This window comes from Pseudorca crassidens, chromosome 20, assembly GCF_039906515.1.
Source record: "Pseudorca crassidens isolate mPseCra1 chromosome 20, mPseCra1.hap1, whole genome shotgun sequence".
NCBI classification, from domain to species: Eukaryota; Metazoa; Chordata; class Mammalia; order Artiodactyla; family Delphinidae; genus Pseudorca; species Pseudorca crassidens.
This window is the reverse complement of record NC_090315.1, coordinates 48114934-48135224: the sequence shown is the minus strand read 5'-3', so window position 1 is coordinate 48135224 and position 20291 is coordinate 48114934. Positions and strand designations below refer to the sequence as shown.

General features: G+C 36.9%; 1 protein-coding gene across 1 annotated transcript in view; it reads right to left on the bottom strand.

The window, feature by feature from the left end:
- The window catches only part of AP1G1 (adaptor related protein complex 1 subunit gamma 1), an 81041-nt gene that overhangs the window by 24167 nt on the left and 36583 nt on the right, over nt 1–20291 (bottom strand). The window contains exons 3-10 of the mRNA XM_067720057.1: nt 17854–17978; nt 12170–12311; nt 10225–10321; nt 8973–9049; nt 5114–5209; nt 4571–4651; nt 4272–4370; nt 553–608 (exon numbers count right to left, since the gene is read on the bottom strand). Of these exons, the coding sequence (XP_067576158.1) occupies nt 553–608; nt 4272–4370; nt 4571–4651; nt 5114–5209; nt 8973–9049; nt 10225–10321; nt 12170–12311; nt 17854–17978 (773 nt within the window). The remainder of the gene's footprint in view (nt 1–552; nt 609–4271; nt 4371–4570; nt 4652–5113; nt 5210–8972; nt 9050–10224; nt 10322–12169; nt 12312–17853; nt 17979–20291) is intronic.

The following is a 20291-nucleotide window of genomic DNA, read 5'->3' as shown; positions in this document are numbered from 1 at the left end:
AGAAAGAATAGAAGGTAATACTGATAAATTCATCTACTTTAAAAAAGTAGCTGGAGTTCACAAACATGTTCCAGGTTTGCAACTGAAATGTTATATTTTTCTTCTTAATTTAGAGCAGGGGTCAGCAAACTACAGCCTATCTGCAAAAACCCAGCCCTCTGCTGTCTGGTTTGGTAAATCAATTTTTATTGCAATACAGCCATGCACATCATTTACACAGTCTATGGCTGCTTTCACACCAAGAGGCAGAGGTGAGTAGTTGCCAAATAGACCCTAAGGCCCATGGAGTCTAAAATACTGACCATCCATCTGGTCCCTTACAGAAAAAGTTTGCTGACTCCTAATGCTAAAGTATAAACAGGACTAAAAATTAACTCATGAGGCAAATACTTAAATTCTTATCAAAACGGTTTTAAGACCAGACTAAAAATAAAAATCCTGAGTTGAAGTTCTAGATATGTCACTCAATACATGTGTGATCTTGAGCAAAGTCACTCTTGAGTACACTGAGTTTATAATAGCCAGATACAAGACATTTTTCAGTTGACTTACCTAATATTCTTGTCGTTGTTCAATAAGAAACGACCCAGGATATTTATGGCTAGGACCTACAGAGAAACAGCATAGCTTAAAAATTTAGGAAAATCAAATATCTATATTGTTTAAGGGTCACTTTCTGGCCTCTGATAGATGCAAACTATTTAAAGGTGGTAGTTCAGTTAGTACTTCTATAGATTGCTAGCCAAAAAAAAATTCTGAAGGTAAACTCCTAAAACCATATTTTACTTCTGCTGAAAGATTGTTTTAAAGTTTTTATATCGTTAGCTGAAAAATAATATTGTTACAGCCTCACTGGAGGGAAACCTGGCAGTAACTATAAATATTTAAAATGAGGACTTCCCTGGTGGTCCAGTGATGAGGACTCTGTGCTACCACTGCAGGGGGCATGGGTTTGATCCCTGGTTGAGGAACTAAGATCCCGCATGCCACATGGTGCGGCCAAATAAATAAATAAAAGCTACAAAATGAAACTATATCCTCTGCTTCAACAATTTCACTTCTAGGAATTTAGCTGACAAATGTACTTGTACATATGCACAAAAATCTACTGCAACACTATCTATAATCACAAATGATAGGAGAGTCCATTAATAGCAAATTTGCTACATGTACTATGGCACATCCATACAACAGAATACTATGCGACCATTAAAAAGAATAAATCCTGACACATGCTGCGAAATGGATGTACCTTGAAGACATTATACTAAGTGAAATAAGCCGGACACAAACACCCCATATTATATGATTCCATTTATGTGAAATGTCCTGAACAGGCAAATCCATAGAGACAGAAGGTAGAACGGTGGTTGCCAGGGGTTGGGGACAGGGGATAAGGGAGAGTTATTGTTTAATAGGTACGTAGATTCAGTTTCGGAAGGCCAAACAGTTCTGAAGATAAATGGCTGTGTAGGTTGCAAAACATTGTGAATGTGCTTAATGCCACTGAACTACAGAATTAGAAATGGTTAAAATGATAAATTTTATGTTATGAATATTCTACCACAACCTTTTTAAAAATGAAAATGGTCTCTATACATGAATATAAACTAGTTCCAACATAATGTTTTCACCTAACATGAAATGTGTAAGGTGCAGAACAACCCAGATGACAAAAAGAACTATACACAAATACTGTAGTGTAGTTAGTAAATTTGTTTCTTACAAAGCTATGGGTTAGCAATTATTATACTAATAAATGGTTGAAAGAATGAATAAATTCTTGAGGGAGAGTTTTTCCTTATAGAAGAATTCCAATTATTTAATGAGGAAAAAATGAGGGAAATAGAACGGTATCATTAGAACACCACCCTAATAACTGTTGCAGACAAGATCCTCTGATGGGTACTGAAATGGCAGGTAAAAGTCTGAGGAGAACAGAATATCTGCATAGTGTCAAAGTGTTTCCTCCAAAATATTATAATTACAAAGGGGGAAAAAAACAATTATACAGTGGAGAGACACCACCTTAACCAAAAGATCAAGCTTAATATCACCAGTAATGAGACAAACAGATAGCAGGTACCTCCTGATATGAAGCTGAGAAGGGCACACCACTTCTGTGGTAGCCTTGCCAAAAAAGCATAACCTCAAACTAATTATAAGAATGTATTGGGGGCTTCCCCTGGTGGTGCAGTGGTTGAGAGTCCGCCTGCCGATGCAGGGGACACGGGTTCGTGCCCTGGTCCGGGAAGATCCCACATGCCGCGGAACGGCTGGGCCCGTGAGCCACGGCGGCTGAGCCTGCGCGTCCGGAGCCTGTGCTCCGCAACGGGAGAGGCCACAGCAGTGAGAGGCCCGCGTACCGCAAAAAAAAAAGAGAATGTATCGGGGTGGGGGGACTTCCCTGGTGGCACAGTGGTTAGGAATCCGCCTGCCAATACAGGGGACACGGGTTCGAGCCTTGGTCCAGGAAGATCTCACATGCTGCAGAGCAACTAAGTCCATTTGCCACAACTACTGAGCCTGCGCTCTAGAGCCCGCAAGCCACAACTACTGAGCCCGTGTGCCGCAACTACTGAAGCCCCGTGCCTAGAGATCGTGCTCCAAACAAGAGAAGCCACTGCAATGAGAAGCCTGCTTACCGCAACAAAGAGTAGCCCCTGCTCGCCACAACTAGAGAAAGCCCGCATACAGCAACAAAGACCCAAAGCAGCCAAAAAATAAATTTAGAAAAAATTTTTAAAAAAAGAATATATCAGGGACTTCCCTGGTGGCGCAGTGGTTAAGACTCCATGCTCCCAGTGCAGGGGGCCCGGGTTCAATCCCTGATCAGAGAACTGGATCCCACACGCATGCCACAACTAAGAGTTCGCATGCCACAACCAAGGAGCCCGCATGCCACAACTAAGACCTGGCACAACCAAATAAATAAATAAATATTAAAAAAAAAAGAATATATCAGACAGAGCCAAATTGAGGGACATTCTACAAAGTAACTGATCAGTACTCTTCAAAAGTGTCAAAGTCACAAAAATGAAGGAAAGACGAAGGAAATGTCATAGATTAGAGGAGACTAAGGAGACATGACAATAGATGCAATGTGGGATCAAGGATTAGTCATCAGTAGAAAAACTGGTGAAATCTGAATAAAGTCTGTAATATGGTTAATGGTACTGAACCAATATTAACTTCTTAGTTTTGATAATTATACTACAGTTATACAAGATGCTAACATTAGGGGAAGCTGAGCGAATGGTAATATTGGACTCTGAACTATTTTTGCAACTTTTGTGTAAGTCTAAAATTATTTTAAATAAAAAGTTTTTAAAAGTGGGATAGACAAGAAATACACATGTACAGACACATTTAAATATGGATAAAATATCTCCAAAAAAAAGTACATTAGAAAATGGTGAGAGTAGCATTAACACATTTACACTACCAAATGTAAAACAGATAGCTAGTGGGAAGTAGCTGTATCAGCTTGGTGCTTTGTGACCACCTAGAGGGGTGGAGTAGGGAGGGTGGGAGGGAGAGACAAGAGGGAGGGTATATATGTATACATATAGCTGATTCACATTGTTAAATAGCAGAAACTAACACCATATTGTAAAGCAATTATACTCCAATAAAGATGTTTAAAAAAAAAAGAAAAGAAAATGGTAACCGTATTTCCCACTAGAAAAATTGAGAGTCTACACATGAAAGCTACAGACAGACATCTTCCTCCCTGCATACCTTTTGTACTGTTTGAATTCTTTTACTTTGTGTTTATTTCTCAAATAAAAATTTAGAGAAATGAATTAACTCAAATATCATGTCTCATTTGAAGTGATTGAGCCCAACTCAAATCATGGCTTTAAAAAAAGCTCATTCAGAAATGCTTCCTTGGGACTTCCCTGGCGGTCCAGTGGTTAAGACTTCCCGCTTCCAATGCAGGGGACATGGGTTCGATCCCTGGTCGGGGAACTAAGATCTCATATGCCACATGGTGTGGTCAAAAAAGAAAAAAAAAAAGAGAAAGAAAGAAAATTTTCCTTCACTTAACATTATCTATGTGTCTAACCATACCTAAGCTCTTCCAATTTCTATTATAATCAATATTAAGCCTTCAGTGGAGAAAATGATACTTCAGATACCAAAAAAAAGCACTATACATTCTGCATCATTCTTTACTAAAGTTAATTTCCAAATGGAATTCATTTCCAAAATCCAAGTCAATTATTTTAAATAAAATGTTTAGAGAAGAAAAGATTAAAAAGACTTACTCGCAGTCCACTCTCTGACTTAATATCCATGATAGTCAAAACCGTTTCATAAAGAATAGCATTTCCTACATTTTTACTAGTCTCCGTATTAGTGGCAACCTGAAAAGACACAGAGGGTGTTACAAAAGTGACAAAACAATGCTTCCAAAAAATATCCAGAGGTAACAGGAGACATTTTGTGACTGATTACAGCCACCAATTAGAAAACACAAATAAAAACTGCTCCATATACTCAAAATCATTCTACTCCTTGCTTTACTAAAATGAGTGTTTACTTAAATGCAAGTTTAAGTACTCACCTGTGCTAATATATCATTCATAGCTTCACTTGAGTCATCATCATTTCGTCCTAAAATTCTTAATAACCGCAAAATTCGTACCTAATGTGCAAAATATGACAAATGTCAACAAATTCCGCCTGGCACAAAGGAACTTTGCTTGATATGAAATTCAAATAACTTAAATGAAGTCTTAGATCCCAACAGAAATGGTAAAATTCAAACAGAAGAAATTTAAACATTATCTTTAGAGAAGTTATATATGGTTCTATGTCTTAATGAAGTTATTAGACAACCCACACTTTGACACTTCACAGCCAAAGGTTACCACCACCTGCAGAGCTGTATTATATTGGTAAATCAAGTTTCCATGTAGTATATGATTTGACTATTACAACTATAATTTTATCCTATTAATCTCATACAGAATTGTGTCACTATTCATTTGTTAATGTAATTAGTTTAATCAATTAACTACCAAATCTCTACCCAACACAAACATAAGAGGAAGGAAAAATCTATTCCAAAATATATCATTTATCCAAAACTTTCTTTCGACCTCACCTGCAAAAAGGGGTCACTGATCCCAGAAACATCATGTTCTGGTGAATATCCGGACATGATGAGGTTCTTTAGAATACGAACTAACTGGGGCACAAGCTGGGGGGAAGAGAGATGCATCAAAAAACAGTGAACATCAAAGAATTTCTCATGAATAGGCAGGTAATTTGACTTAGAAAAAGGATGCAAGGGTCTGAGTCCAAGCAAATTCTACTGATACAACATACTAGTATACTGTTGATGTTTGATAAATATAACTTAGGAGTATTCTGGCCAAGAACTCAAGAAGGTATATCTGAATTAAAAACAAACCAGATATTTTTACTCCAGAGTTATACATGCAAAGGTACTATAAATAACAGTAGGTTAGAAAGCCTCTGAGAACGAAGTAAAACAGGTACCTATGGGGCATATTGCATTTCTACTTCTATAGGACTTGACACACCAAGGTTGCACAAATATATTCAGTTTTTAATACATTCAACACATGTGGATATAAAATGTTATCACACCCAAAATACTGGTGATTTTATTAAAATTATAGTCTTAAAACAAACTATCTCAAATAGAGAAAAAAATTCTCCCCTCTTAATATTTGGCTAGTTATATCCTTTTCCAACAAACAACAGGGAATACAAAAGCCTCCAACGCTGACTAAGTGGAAAAGACACATGAAAAATTGTATCCTTCACTTTAGGAAGACAGCAAGGCCATGAATAATGTCCTTTTCCTATTCTTAACTCATATGACATAATTTTAGGTAAAATTTAATTTCAGCACCTAATTATACATTTGTTGCCTGTCTTATCTCACTGATGAAACTATACATTCCTTATGGTCAGAATGCCCTTCTTCTTTTTACTCTGTCCATTAGACTGACTGACAGTACATAGTAGACGCAATTTTACTCCCAAGCTGAACTTAAAAATGCTTTAAATATTATCATTCATTTCAAACTCTGTTGATCAATCATTTAAGGTTAAAACCCTATTCCAAAATGTTTGCCACAATAAGAACATTTCCAGTCTCAAACTACAAACTCAATTTAGCTATATAAACAATTCTAATCACCTAACATTAAGAAGTGTCCAAAGCGAACTGAATCCTATCTCTTTTGGAGGCAGTCAAAACAGCCCCAACTTTGCTGCAACTCAATTATTTTTTTCTCATCGTATTTGGATTCCTCCCTACTCTCCAATTCTAAAAGGGGATCAAGACTGAAACAAAAGCCAAGCTCTGCCCAAGGTACACACTCAAAACATTTACAACACTAAGTCTATTGCTAAATACAAGACAACATAATCTGTGGGAATTTAAATAAGTTTGGCCATAACACTTCAATTAAGCACTTCGTAAGTCACCTAAACAAAAATCTAATTTGGACAATTCCAAGATTAAAACAAATCTAAGCTATAATGACCTGTAAATTCTAAACAGAATCCTCATTAACTCTGTCAACTGTGGACAGATTCATATTAGAGGTCAGAATAATATAACTGTATAAACTGCTTTAAAATGTAATAAAACCGGGATCATCTAATTACCAAGCTCTGCACAAAAAGTAGTTCGCCTTGCATACTTCCCAATGGTCTCCTTTTTTGTACTACCCATATCCTCAATTACTTTTTGCGGTATGTGGGCCTCTCACTGCTGTGGCCTCTCCCGTTGTGGAGCACAGGCTCCGGACGCGCAGGCTCAGCGGCCATGGCTCACGGGCCTAGCCGCTCTGCGGTATGTGGGATCTTCCCGGACCGGGACACGAACCCGTGTCCCCTGCATCGGCAGGTGGACTCTCAACCACTGCGCCACCAGGGAAGCCCTCAATTACTTTTTAAAATCTGGTTTCTGGGGACTTCCCTGGTGGTCCAGTGGTAAGGAACCTGCCTTCCAATGCAGGGAACACAGGTTCGATCCCTGGTCAGGGAACTAAGATCCTTCATGCCACAGGGCAACTAAGCCTGTGCCACAACTACTGAGCTCACGTGCCTCAATGAGACAGCCCGCATGCCACAAACTACAGAGCCCATGCAGCCTGGAGCCCGCGTGCACAACTAGAGAGAGAAAAACCCGCACACCACAACTAGAGAGAAGCCCATGCACCACAATGAAGAGACAGCGCACCACAAAGAAAGATCCCACGTGCCACAACTAAGACATGACGCAGCCAAAAAAATTAATTATTTTTTTAAAAAAATCTGGTTTCTGTCTCAGAGAAGTCCTTTTTCCTTCAGCTACTAAACTCACACCACATAAGAGCACCCGGGACAAAAAGCACAAATGTCTAAGTGTTCTGCATACAAATTCCTGGAATCCAGCTTTATTTTTCTGACAAAAATGCAAGTTACTAAAACTGATGACAAGACAAACAAAATAAAATGACAAAGGGAAAGGCTGCAGCCATGAAAATCAGTTGATGCCCACCCACTCTACCTCAAAAAACTTTTAATATTCCAAAACTTCAAGGCAAGACTGAGGGCAAGTAAGGGGGAAATTAAAGCTCTAAGTCCGAACTGAAAGTTCAGAAGTACGTACGGAGCTTTTTAAAGCATGGGGTTACCCACACGGCTCTAAAATATCTGCTTCAAGAAGAAGCAGTGTTTGGTGTCAAGGATCAAAACTGATCTGGAACTGCCATCACCAATGGGAAACTGCTCAAAGTTTCTCAAGTGAAGACAAAGGAAAGGCAGAGAAGGAGGCTTACAAATCAGGAAAGGCTGCAACTGAAATCCAAGGCTGACTTTGGAGTCAGGAGTTTAAGTGACAAGACAAAACCTGGACTAGGAAGTTAGCCAAAAATGCTAGGACAAATAACATAGTATTAAGCACAACTTCAGCATTAGTATATTTTTAAAAGCCACATTTGTGGATGGATACACAAAAGCCACTAAGGACCTAATGCCAGCATGCACCATCTAAAAGAGGGTTAATTCTTACCTTTTCATTCTAACATACAGCAGGATTCCAAACAGACAACAGGAACAAAACATACAAAGCAAGCATTAGGGACAGATACGGGCCTCAAACTATTTTATAATAATTTAATCAATACATGAACATCTAAGGGGGCAAAAAAGCCTCCCAAAAAAGAGCTGCTATTAGAGCTTCATTAGATCTAAAGTACAAAGTAAGCCCAATTTATGGAGTGATCAGCACCCTATAAAAGGAACTGAAATGCATGTAATTACCCAAAGAACAGTCTTTCTCTGAGTCCTCCTTACTAGTCCCTTCTAAACATAAGTGGAGAAAAAAATTTCCACTTTAGAATGCTCTAAGAAAGGGAGGGAGGGACTTAAGAAAGCTAGAGACTTCCATCACTGGAGTCACCACAGCGTAAAATGAATAGTGCGGGACCCTATGTTAGGTAAAAGTAATGTCAAATTTCAGTTTGCAGTTTTCACCTTTAAAAAAAAAAATTACCTGCCTTAAACTACATACACACACACACACACACACACACACACACACACACACACACACACACACACACACTCTCTCTCTCTCTCTCTCTCTCTCTCTCTCTCTCTCTCTCTCTCTCTCTCTCTCTCTTCCTGTGTGTAATTTGACCTCAGGCTACATTTCCTAACTTCAATGTGAAAACAGCAGATAAAGCAATGTGAGAGACTGGTGTGTCTGCCAACAATGAGAGAAGACTTCTATTATGAAAGGGAAAACACTGCACTATTGCCAGTTCTTATATGCCTAAATCTGGCTTCCAGCCCTACCACACAGCAGGGCTGTTTAAGTCCTTTATTCAGCTCCACAGCTTTCTTTCAAAAGAAAATTCATAGGTGAGAAAATCATGTACTTTTCAGGAAAGCCATTTTCAATCAAGAAAGGCTTAGATATACAGAATGGCACCTACCTTTCTGAAATGTGCAAGCATGTCTGGGCTTCGCTCACACATTTCTGTGAGGAGGACTACAGAAGTGTGAAGGACACCTGAAAGAAAAGAACCAATGAAAACTAATAATGAGGCTATATTATTCAACTTCATAGTACAGGGCTCTGAGTTTTGAAGGTCAATTCCAAAAGGATAGCTGCTATTTTTGTTTTTTAATCTCTCAAAGAATCTAAGCATTGAGGTGAATACAAAGAAGGTATTAATAGATACCTGCTGATTTAATACTGGTGATGTCAATCAAAACAGAATATTCTAAAGTTATATGACCAAAATAATTGCTAAAAAATGAGAACCAATACACGTCTCTACATTTGAGAATATCCATAAAGACATGCTCCTAGTCAATATAAACTGGACATCACCTGCTCCAGACTTAATAAGCTCTTAGCTGAGTTTTGATAGATATTTCAAGAAGAAAAATCTTACTAAGATTTTAAATTTCCAGATAAAATATACGAAAAACCCAAGGTAGTTGTGAATGACAAAGTAAATTTGCTTGGTCAAGAGTGAGTGAAAAGAATCACACCATACTTTTCACTAAATAATAAATAAATATCCTAAACATTCATTTGTTCAACAAGTATATTTTGAGTCTTCTAGGCACAGGACTGCATTAATCAAATTAAATACACGTTAACATTTTTTCTCTTAGCATTTAGGACACAAGAATTTTCTTCACTCAGAACTTGTTTCACTGACTTCAAAATAAGAATAAAATGCTCGGTAAAGAACTGCCACATTTCATTTAATTTCTCTCAAGCTTTATAAAAATATATCTGGGTAACCATTACAAATTCCTGTTACAAGTAACCTAAAAGTAGTTTCACAACTCTTACACTACTATGGCAAAGCAATAAAAAAATAACTTTTTCTTCTATTATAAAATAGCCAGGAAATCAAAGGGTTTTACACATGAAAATCAAGGCTAGGATCATTTGTAATTACACTAGTACTTAATATAGTATTTTTAATATAGTAAAAAAGGACCAGAAATGAAAAACAACAAGCTTACTGTAAAGGAATCAATCTCTAATTACAAAAACTAGGATATGGGAGTAGAAGAGAGATTCAACCCATTAGCCCTTCTGGAAAAGTGTCCAAGCACAGTAGAAAGGTGAGTCTACTGCATGAGACAGAAGGCCAACACTGCCTGAAGCCTGTTGTCTTTCCCCTTCTCCCTCAGTACTTCATGAGTGCATCTAAATCACATTACCATGGTTCTTCTCATTCAATAAATTTTTTGTTGCTGGTAAGAACATCTCCATAAGTTCAGGAACCTTCCTGATGACATGAACAGCACAAAGTGCTGCCTATAAAAAACATAAAAAGGACAAAAGAAGATTTATTTCAATTAAGTCAGGACAACCAATCTTATAAACAACAAAACCTTATCAACTAGTTCACCTACATGAAAAAAGAAAGGACTTAGGTATCAGATTTATTATTTATCATTATCAGACTTATTAGTTATTAACTGGTTAGGGCTTTCCAACTTATACTTACTGCATTAACGAGAACTTCTAACTCACCTGTCTCTTCGGTCATATATTACCAAATAAGTGGACAAAAGCTTTCTCGACTAGACCATGGTTAAACACAAACTTATCAAACATGCTAAACATAATTTATGTGGAGTTTCGCAAACTAAAAAATAAAGACTTCCATCTGTGATAATCATTCTTCTGAGTAAAAAGACCAAAAGGTTTTATAAAAACATTATGCAATTGAAAGATGCTTTAAATCTGCTGCTGCTTTTAATAATAGCTATACTTTCCCCAATTCACTCTCTACTGAAATCAAGAAAATCATTTGAAAGTTACTTAGGATCTTAGTTAAACGCCTCTCAGTTAGCTAGTCTCTACTGAAGAAACTTGTTCACAGGAAAGAAAGGCATTCAAAGACTGATTTTGGTTAAACGCCCCCACCCCTGGCAAAAGGAACCATAACTACTATTTGTTGGAATTGAATAACATAAAAGTTTAGATACATTAACAAGAAAAGATTTCAGCTAATTCTTCTCATGCTACAGTGGAGGAAAACAATTTTTTTCCTAATCTGTAGGAATTATTTTATTTAATAATTATTAATCTTTATTAATATTTATTTAATCTTTCTGAACAAGAGCAGCCCACACATTTTTTAAGAGAAAAGACTGGCTTTGGTTTATAGCCATCATTAACAGTACATGTTCCTGGAAAACAGCTTGGCCCTTTCAACAGCTTTGTCTCACACCATTAATACAGAGGCACAATAAACGCCAACCAGACGATATTATGTGACTCACTTCTAAAGTCCTAAATTTTACCCTTTGTTTATGAAGGTTTTAGGATTCAAGCACAATAAAATAATAACAAAATGCTTATATCAACAAATAAAAGCAAATAAGTGAATAAGATCGCTGTCTTCCATTACTATTCCATTTAGATATATCAGTTTTAGGAAGTATGTTCTAAATCATTCCCTAATAATTATCTAGGTCCCCATGGAACTGCACTTCCAAGATTCAAAGGCCCTAATACAAAGACATGGGCACTAAAATAAATTTGTAAAGATCTGTTCATTATCACTTTGTTTAATACTGTTTAGAATCAGGTAACTTAGGAAGTAATTAGGTATGCCATCTAGGGTCCAATAACATTTGCTTGTTTATAAATCATTTCCTTGAAAAATGACGAATTAAGAGAATTAAAGTGTTCACAATCACTTATTAATTGGTGAGTTAAATAGCAATAAAAAAAAAAAAAAATCACCTCCGGGCTTCCCTGGTGGCGCAGTGGTTGAGAGTCCGCCTGCCGATGCAGGGGACACGGGTTCATGCCCCGGTCCAGGAAGATCCCACATGCCGCGGAGCGGCTAGGCCTGTGAGCCATGGCCGCTGAGCCTGTGCGTCCGGAGCCTGTGCTCCGCAACGGGAGAGGCCACAACAGTGAGAGGCCCGCGTACCACAAAAAAAAAAAAAAAATCACCTCCAAAATTAGTATAAAAAAGATTTTGATTTATAAACAACTGATTCACATATAATCATTTAAAATACATTTACTGCACAGGGAAAGATAAGTTATATTACCATTTGAGCTTTCAAATATGAATAATCTGCCTTCTCATCTCCATAATACTGCCTAATCCAAATGCATACATTCGGTTTCATGGAAAGTTACCTTTTTTCTTAAGTAAGAGTTGGAGGTTTTCAGGAGTTTCTCTACCTCTCCTGCAAGATCTCTGCACATCTCTGAGGAGCCCATGCAGCCGAGGGTACAAAGTGCTAGCCCCTGTACATATTGCGTGCTATGATTAAGATCACTGCAAAAGAAAGAAGGTGGCAGAAATGAACATGCCCTGCCTGGTGCTCTCCATGAAGAAGCTTCACAATCTAACGAGGTAGCTCTGAACGATTCATGATTTCTCTAATATGGAAAATATTTATTAGGATTATTTTTGCAAAAAGTGTTTATTCTAACTTTATTACAAATTACAACACAGCAAACTGACTGACATTCTGTTCTACATGCTTGCAACCCAATGTTCCCAAATACCAAAGCAACATAAACTGGACAACATGCTATCTGTTGGATGTTAAAAGACAACTCTCTTTAGGAAACTCAGCAAACCACTGAAAGTAAAAACTAGCAATGACAGAATATGAAGCACAACTGTATATTTAAAAGATTTTAATATGCTCTATTACTAACTACAAAAAAAAGTAATACAGTAACCAAAACCTTAAAAAAAAATCAGAAAACAATCTCTACTGCTAGAGCATTTAAGATGACTTAAACATCACAACAGAAACACTCTATACTATATACTCTATACTTAAACACTGTATACTCTAAATACTATACCATAAGGTCTCTGATCTTATGATATAGTATTAACCTTGATGTTACATTAATTTTTACACTTTTATTTATTCAAAAGAAGAAAAAATTAGTAACTAAAAAGATAGCTAATTAAGCCATCATAAACTAAGCTAGATGTTTACAGTGAGGCTCAGTATCTAGTGATACAGATACAAAAAATTCTATTTCTAACAGGCACTGATTACTATACAAAATTATTTCTAAACCAGCCTGAAGTATACTTTCAGAAAAGCTGAAATATTAAAAGCTTGAACCAGTAAACTCATTTACATATTATAACCAACTCTTACCATTCAGAAGCTGAATTATTGAGTTATGCTACTTCTACCAGCTTTAAGAGCATTTTAAAATCGTTTAGCTCAGTGGTTCTCAAACTGTGATTAAAGAATTTCTGGAAGTCCCCAAGGCTGTTTCAGGGGGTCCACGAAATATAAACTATTTTCACAATACTAACTCATTATTTGTCAGCTTTACTGACACCCGCACTGACAGTGCAAAGGCAATGGTGGGAAAAACTATGGCATGTTAGCACAAATCAGGGCAGAGGCACCAAATAATAGTAGTCACTGAATACACTGCCACACACTTAGAGTGAAAGAGGGGAGGGAGGGAGGGAGTTTCACTTAATACTGCCCATGACAAAGCAGTAAAAATGATTAGTTTTATTATACCTTGACTCTTTTTTTTTTTTTTTTTTTTTTTTTTAAAGCCACGCCACACGGCTTGCAGGATCTCAGCTCCCTGATCAGGGATTGAACCCGGGCCACTGCAGTGAAAGCCCAGAATCCTAACCACTAGACCACCAGGGAACTCCCATATACCTTGACTCTTGAGTGCACATTTTTTAACATTCTGCGTGACAAAATGGAAAGTATGCATAAAGTACTTCTGATGCATACTGGAGTAAAGTAGCAATCTCAGAGAAAAGCACTTGTGTATTTCTTTCATTTGCAAGCTAAACTACAAACTAGCTACTTTTAAAATGAACATCATTCTTATTTGAAAAATAACTGACAACTATAATTATTAAGATGTGATTATTTGCCAAACATTTTCTTGAAGAAGAGCCAAGTAACCTTATCACTTCAAGAGCAACAAGTGACAATATTTGTTGCCAATGATAAAATCTAAGCTTTGAAGTGAAAATTAGAATTTTGGAATATTTTTATTGCCACCATGAACCTGACAGTCTATCAATACTCTAAAACTCAGTGAACCAATTTTCTCCAAATGCCTTAAGCATGATGTTTAAAAAGCATGCAAGAGTAAAAGGTTCATTCAAAGTGTAAGACAAACCAATGGGTTTTAATATAACAAAGAACCAAACTTCACTGATATGGTTTCAGACTCCACATTGTAATTAACCCTAAAGAAACTACCACTTATGGAGTTGTGATATACCATCATAGAACATTATCCATAGTTAATCTGAAAGGTTATTAAAGTCCTCTTTCTTTTTTAAACTACATTATCTGTGAAAGGCTAGATCTTCTTCATATACTTAATCAAAACGCAACATAAGAAACTGAATGCAGAAGCAAATATGAGCATCTAGCTTCTAGCTTCCATTAGGTTAGATATTAAAGAGATTTACAAAATTGTAAAATAATGCCATTCTTCTCACTGAAATTGTTCTTGTTCTGAAAAATAGTTTTTCATAAAAAAATTTATTTCTGTTAACATTGTAATGGGTTCATTATTGGTCTTTTTATTTATTTGGGGGGGGTAATTTTAAATGAACTAATAAATGGTTTTAGGCTTCCCTGAAGAACAAAGAAAGGAAAGGAAACAGAAGGTAAAGTGTCAATCAGTCAGATTTGCTATTGTCTACCAATTTGAATATTTAAGATAAAAATTACTGATAAAGTTTAACTTACCTATGGCTTTACCATTTAGTGTCCTAGTTCCCAAGAGTACTTAGTTGACTCTTCAATCATTTTTCAATGATTAAGAATATTTGCATAATGCAAGCTCTTAAAGTATTATATTTAATTTTTAAAGATTTAATTCCAAGATCATTAATGTCAGAGTTTTTCTAGGCCAATGAACAATGAGGTAAACATTCATCATTAAACAGAAAAACTGTTGGTACATATGATGCCCCATAAGCAAAATGCGAAAAACCTCACAAATAAAAAAACTCATTCATTAACACATTAAAAAAACACATAGGGGACTTCCCCGTGGTCCAGTGGTAAAGAATCCGCCTTCCAGGGTTTCCTTGGTGGCGCAGTGGTTGAGAGTCCGCCTGCCGATGCAGGGGACATGGGTTCATGCCCCGGTCCAGGAAGATCCCACATGCATGGAGTGGCTAGGCCCGTGAGCCATGGCCGCTGAGCCTGCGCGTCTGGAGTTTGTGCTCCGCAAGGGGAGAGGCGACAACAGTGAGAGGGCTGCGTACCGCAAAAAAAAAAAAAAAAAAAAAAGAATCCGCCTTCCAATGCAGGGGACGCAGGTTCAATCCCTGGTTGGGGGACTAAGATACCACATGCCACAGGGCAACTAAGCCCACGCGCCCCAACTACTGAGCTCGCGTGCCTCAATGAGAGAGCCCACGTGCCGCAAACTACACAGCCCAGGCACCCTGGAGCCCATGCACCACAACTAGAGAGAGAAAGAGAGAGAAAACCCATAGGCCACAACTAGAGAAGACCACACGCCACAATGAAGATCCCGCACCACAATGAAAGATCCCACATGCCTCGACGAAGACCCCACGTGCCGCAACTAAGACCCGACGCAGCCAAAAAAATAAAGAAAATAAATTTTTTTAAAAAACTGAATTATCCGAAGTCCTTTAACTGAGCTTAAACTTAAGTGCCAGATCAATTCCCAACTATTATTAGCTCTCTCCTAAATTCACTTGGGGCTTAGCCGGGTCTCATGAAAATTAAACACAAAGATTCCTTATTTGCCTGTATGCCTATTCTTCAATTTTTATCAAGCTACAAACCTATACTTGAGTTTGGTATTAAGTCTCTAATATGAACTTGCTGCTAGGCAGAACTGCCAAATTATCAACATATAATTGAAGGCTTGAATAATAAGGGCACAGAGCATACAAGAACAAAAATTAAAGGAACTTTCAGAGGCCTGTCCAGAATAAATATGTAAAGTCACATTAAACATCTAAAATGTAACCTCCATGACACCAAGGATTTATGTCCATTTTTTTCATTCTCCATCCCCAAAGCTCGTAACACCTCCTGGCATACAACAGGTATACAATAAATATTTGTTGAATAAATGAATCAATTTAGTATTTTCATTATTAATATTTATTACAAGGCCAAAAAGAAGAAGATTCTCCCAAGTTAAGTCACAGAGTCAATATATTTACATGACACACTCTATATTTACAAGCAATCATAATTCTCATTTTGAAATTTTTCATTATTCATTGGGAAATTTTAAATTATAATTTTTACCACAGCAAAATACATGAGTTCAGTGTCTTCAAATTGATCACCTATATCCCCAATTCTACTTTCTGTCAAATACAGAAATACTATAAATGAAAAAGGAATCTAAAAAAGGAGATTAAACCAACAGACAAACCAAAACCAAATCAAAACAAACCAAAAAGTACCTTTAATCAATATGGCCATCAGAACTTCCATAACTTTCTGTTTTTTTTTTCTTAAATTTATTTATTTAATTTATTTATTTTTGGCTGCGTTGGGTCTTTTTTCCTGCGCGCGAGCTTTTTCTCTAGTTGGCGGCGAACAGGGGCTACTCTTCATTATGGTGTGTGGGCTTCTCATTGCGGTGGCTTCTCTAGTTGCAGAGCATGGGCTCTAGTCACGGGGGCTTCAGCAGTTGTGGCTCGCGGGCTCTAGAGCGCAAGCTCAGTAGTTGTGGTGCACGGGCCTAGTTGCTCCGTGGCATGTGGGATCTTCCCGGACCAGGGCTCGAACCCATGTTCCCTGCACTGGCAGGCGGACTCTTAACCACTGCGCCACCAGGGAAACCCTAAAACTTCCATAACTTTCTAAGAGAAATTTATTATAAGAGAGATACTGAGGGGGCTTCCCTGGTGGCACAGTCATTGAGAATCCGCCTGCCAGTGCAGGGGACACGGGTTCAAGCCCTGGTCAGGGAAGACCCCACATGCCACAGAGCAACTAAGCCCATGCGCCACAACTACTGAGCCTGTGCTCTAGAGCCCGTGAGCCACAGCTACAGAGCCTGCGAGCCACAACTACTGAGCCCACGTGCCTAGAGCCCATGCTCCACAACAAGAGAAGCCACTGCAATGAGAAGCCCGCCCACCGCAATGAAGAGTAGCCCCCCCTCGCTGCAACTAGAGCAAGCCCGCGCGCAGCAACAAACACCCAACGCAGCCAAAAATAAATAAATTAATTAAAAAAAAAAGAGAGAGACTGAGAACTGTTAATTCCCTACTCACAGGTCCTCTAATTTCTCCAGAATGGCAAGCATTAACTTTGTAAGTTAAACACATAACTGGACTAGTAAATCAGTAAAGCACCCATTAGAGAAAAAAGGACTTATACACAAAAATTCACAGGGCTAAATATAATTCCCAGCAACTGAAATCTGGGATTAGACTGCTGACAAACAAGACCTCTCTTTTTACCTTTAAATGGTATTTATTAAGAATATACACTGGTAATTATTTAATAAACACAATGTTTCATTACTCATGGTATTCAAAAAAATATATGATAAGAAAGCTCAGATTTACCAATGCTCTTTCTATTCTATGAAAGTCCGAATGCTTATTCATGGCTAAATAGTTGCTATGACTCAAGATGTACAGCAATACCTTCAGTTAAATTATCCCCTACAGAAGTTTTAATCCTTTGCTTAGTCTCTTTACATATAAGCTATAGAACCAAAAGCAGCTCAAATACATTCTAGACAGTAAATATAAAATCAATAAATAGAAGCTTTTTATGCCTTATTATAAAAAAGACCTAAAAGTACAAAGTAGTTATTGGAAGAAAGAAATTAAGACTTACTTCTTGATACAGTTGGTCATGAGAAGATGGACATCTTGTCTTTCATCTAACAGCAGCATTGCCCCTAAATAGCCAATGCGTTTGTCTGTGAATTTTTGAGAGGCGATAAGCTTGAGGCACTCCAACTACAAATAAAAAATAAATAAATAATTTTTAAAAAGAAAGAAAGAAAAAAGGAAAAGAAAAAAATTAAGAAATTGCTACCATAATCAGGAAAGCAATGTTTTTAACCCAGAGTCAATGGTTAACTAAAGTACATAGTTATAACCTGTATCATCAAACCACCTAAATAAAAGGCAAAGGTTTAAGATCGTTCAATATCTTGATCATAATAATCAAGTTCTGGAATAGATCATCTTGTCAAGGTCCTATGGTATCTGCCATCCAAATGGCAGTTTACCTTAGATCTACATATTCATACAAACTACTAAAGTGTTGTCATAAGGTTTTAATAAACCTAATTCCTAATTTAATTCCCAGGTTATATTAAACGAGCAACAAGCTCATGTGTGTATTTAATGTCTGGTTCCTATTGTGAATATCAAAAACTCAGTAACTGGAAACATACCAAGGTGCCAAACAGTGTCCTAAACACCAGGAATGTACAACTGAAGAAGAGATAGACAATAACTAACTTTAACATAATGTGGAAAGTGCTACACTTAGGGCTCGAACCAAGTACTATGGAGAGGTGAGGTTTTAGAAATCAAATACAGAAGTAAACAAACACACACAAGCCAGAGGAAAACCCAGTAATGGAATTAACCTAAAATGTTTTATATGATTTCTTCTTTACATAATTCTTCTTTACACAATCCTCAGAGCTTAAGAATCCGTGTAGTTATTTACAATAGCCAAGACATGGAAACAAGCCAAGTGCCCATCAACAGATGATTGGTTTAAGATGTGGTGTGTGTGTATGTGTATAAAAATATATATGTATATATACATATAATGGAATATTAGTCATAAAAAAGAATGAAATAGTACCATTTGCAGCAACATGGATGGACCTAGAGATTATCATATTAAGTGAAGTAAGTCAGAGAAAGACGAACGTTATTTGATATCACTTATATGTGGAATCTAAAAAATAATACAAATTAATCTACTTACAAAACAGAAACAGACTCAGGAAATAGAAAACTTATGGTTACCAAAGGGGAAAGAGAGAGGGAGAGGGATAAATTAGGAGTAATTAACAGATACAAACTACTACACATAAAATAGATAAGGAACAAGGATTTACTGTATAGTACAGGAAACTATATTCAATATCTTGTAATAACTTATAATGGAAAATAATCTGAAAATATATATATATATATATAAAAAACTCAATCACTTTGCTATACACCTGAGACAATATTGTAAATCAACAATACCTCAATTAAAAAAAAGAGTCCTTGTATTTAAACAGTTTGTCTCTCTACTTAGCCTTTCTTGAACATCACAGTCACTCTGATATACTTTATCATTCCATCTTGACTAACATGGAAGAGGCCAAACATTCCCTCTCGGGCAGTGGTTTACAAAGGGCATACACAAGTTAGACTCTTCAAGAGGGGATTTTCAAACTATGATCCCATTTAGAATCACTGTATTCCAAGGAAAGGGGCTCAGATGCAGACTGGTGTAGACAGGAATGTAAGATCACATGAGACGTACTTCCCACACGAATCTGCCTGTAAGTATGAAAGTCAAACTGAGAAATGTAGAAGAGTTTACAAATAAACCTGTTTCGAGCTATCTAAAAACTGCTCTCTCAATGTACCTACAATGAAAACACCTAAAGGTTGTGGGATGACTACACCATCATGAGCAAGTCAAAGAAGCCTCAAAGGGAGAATAACCAGGATCCCAAGGAAAACTGAAATGCCTCTGAGATCAACAAAGATTATCTAACAACCCTTCCCTTCCGTCTACACATTCAACTTAAATTTCAAAAACAACTTCTGAAATAGAAGATGTTTATAGTCATTCTTACAATGTCAGCAGAAAAATTACTGCTGAGGTGAATGAGAAAATCACAAGTTAAAATGTTATTAGAAAAATCTTTCTCTTTTTCAAACTGAAGGTTTTTAAAGCTTCCCATTTAATCATTCTATAAATAAATATTTTAGCAGTAGAAGAAAATGTTCTAAGAATCAGGTATCACTGAAATGTTTATCATCCTCACTGAATCATGCTTCAGGCAAACAGCAAACATTACACAAACTATCCAAATTTTTTTTCTTAAGGTGAACTAATGAGAAGGACACTCAGGCATTAATATTACTTCATATTTTTAAAGGCCAAGTTTTAAGACAGTCACACTAAAAGTCATTGATGACTGGTGAGTACAATTTGTTGCTTTTTGTGACAGCTGTTAAAACTTACCTAATAACTAAATAGCCAAAAGAAAAACTAAAATTAAAGGGACAAATACTAAATTAATT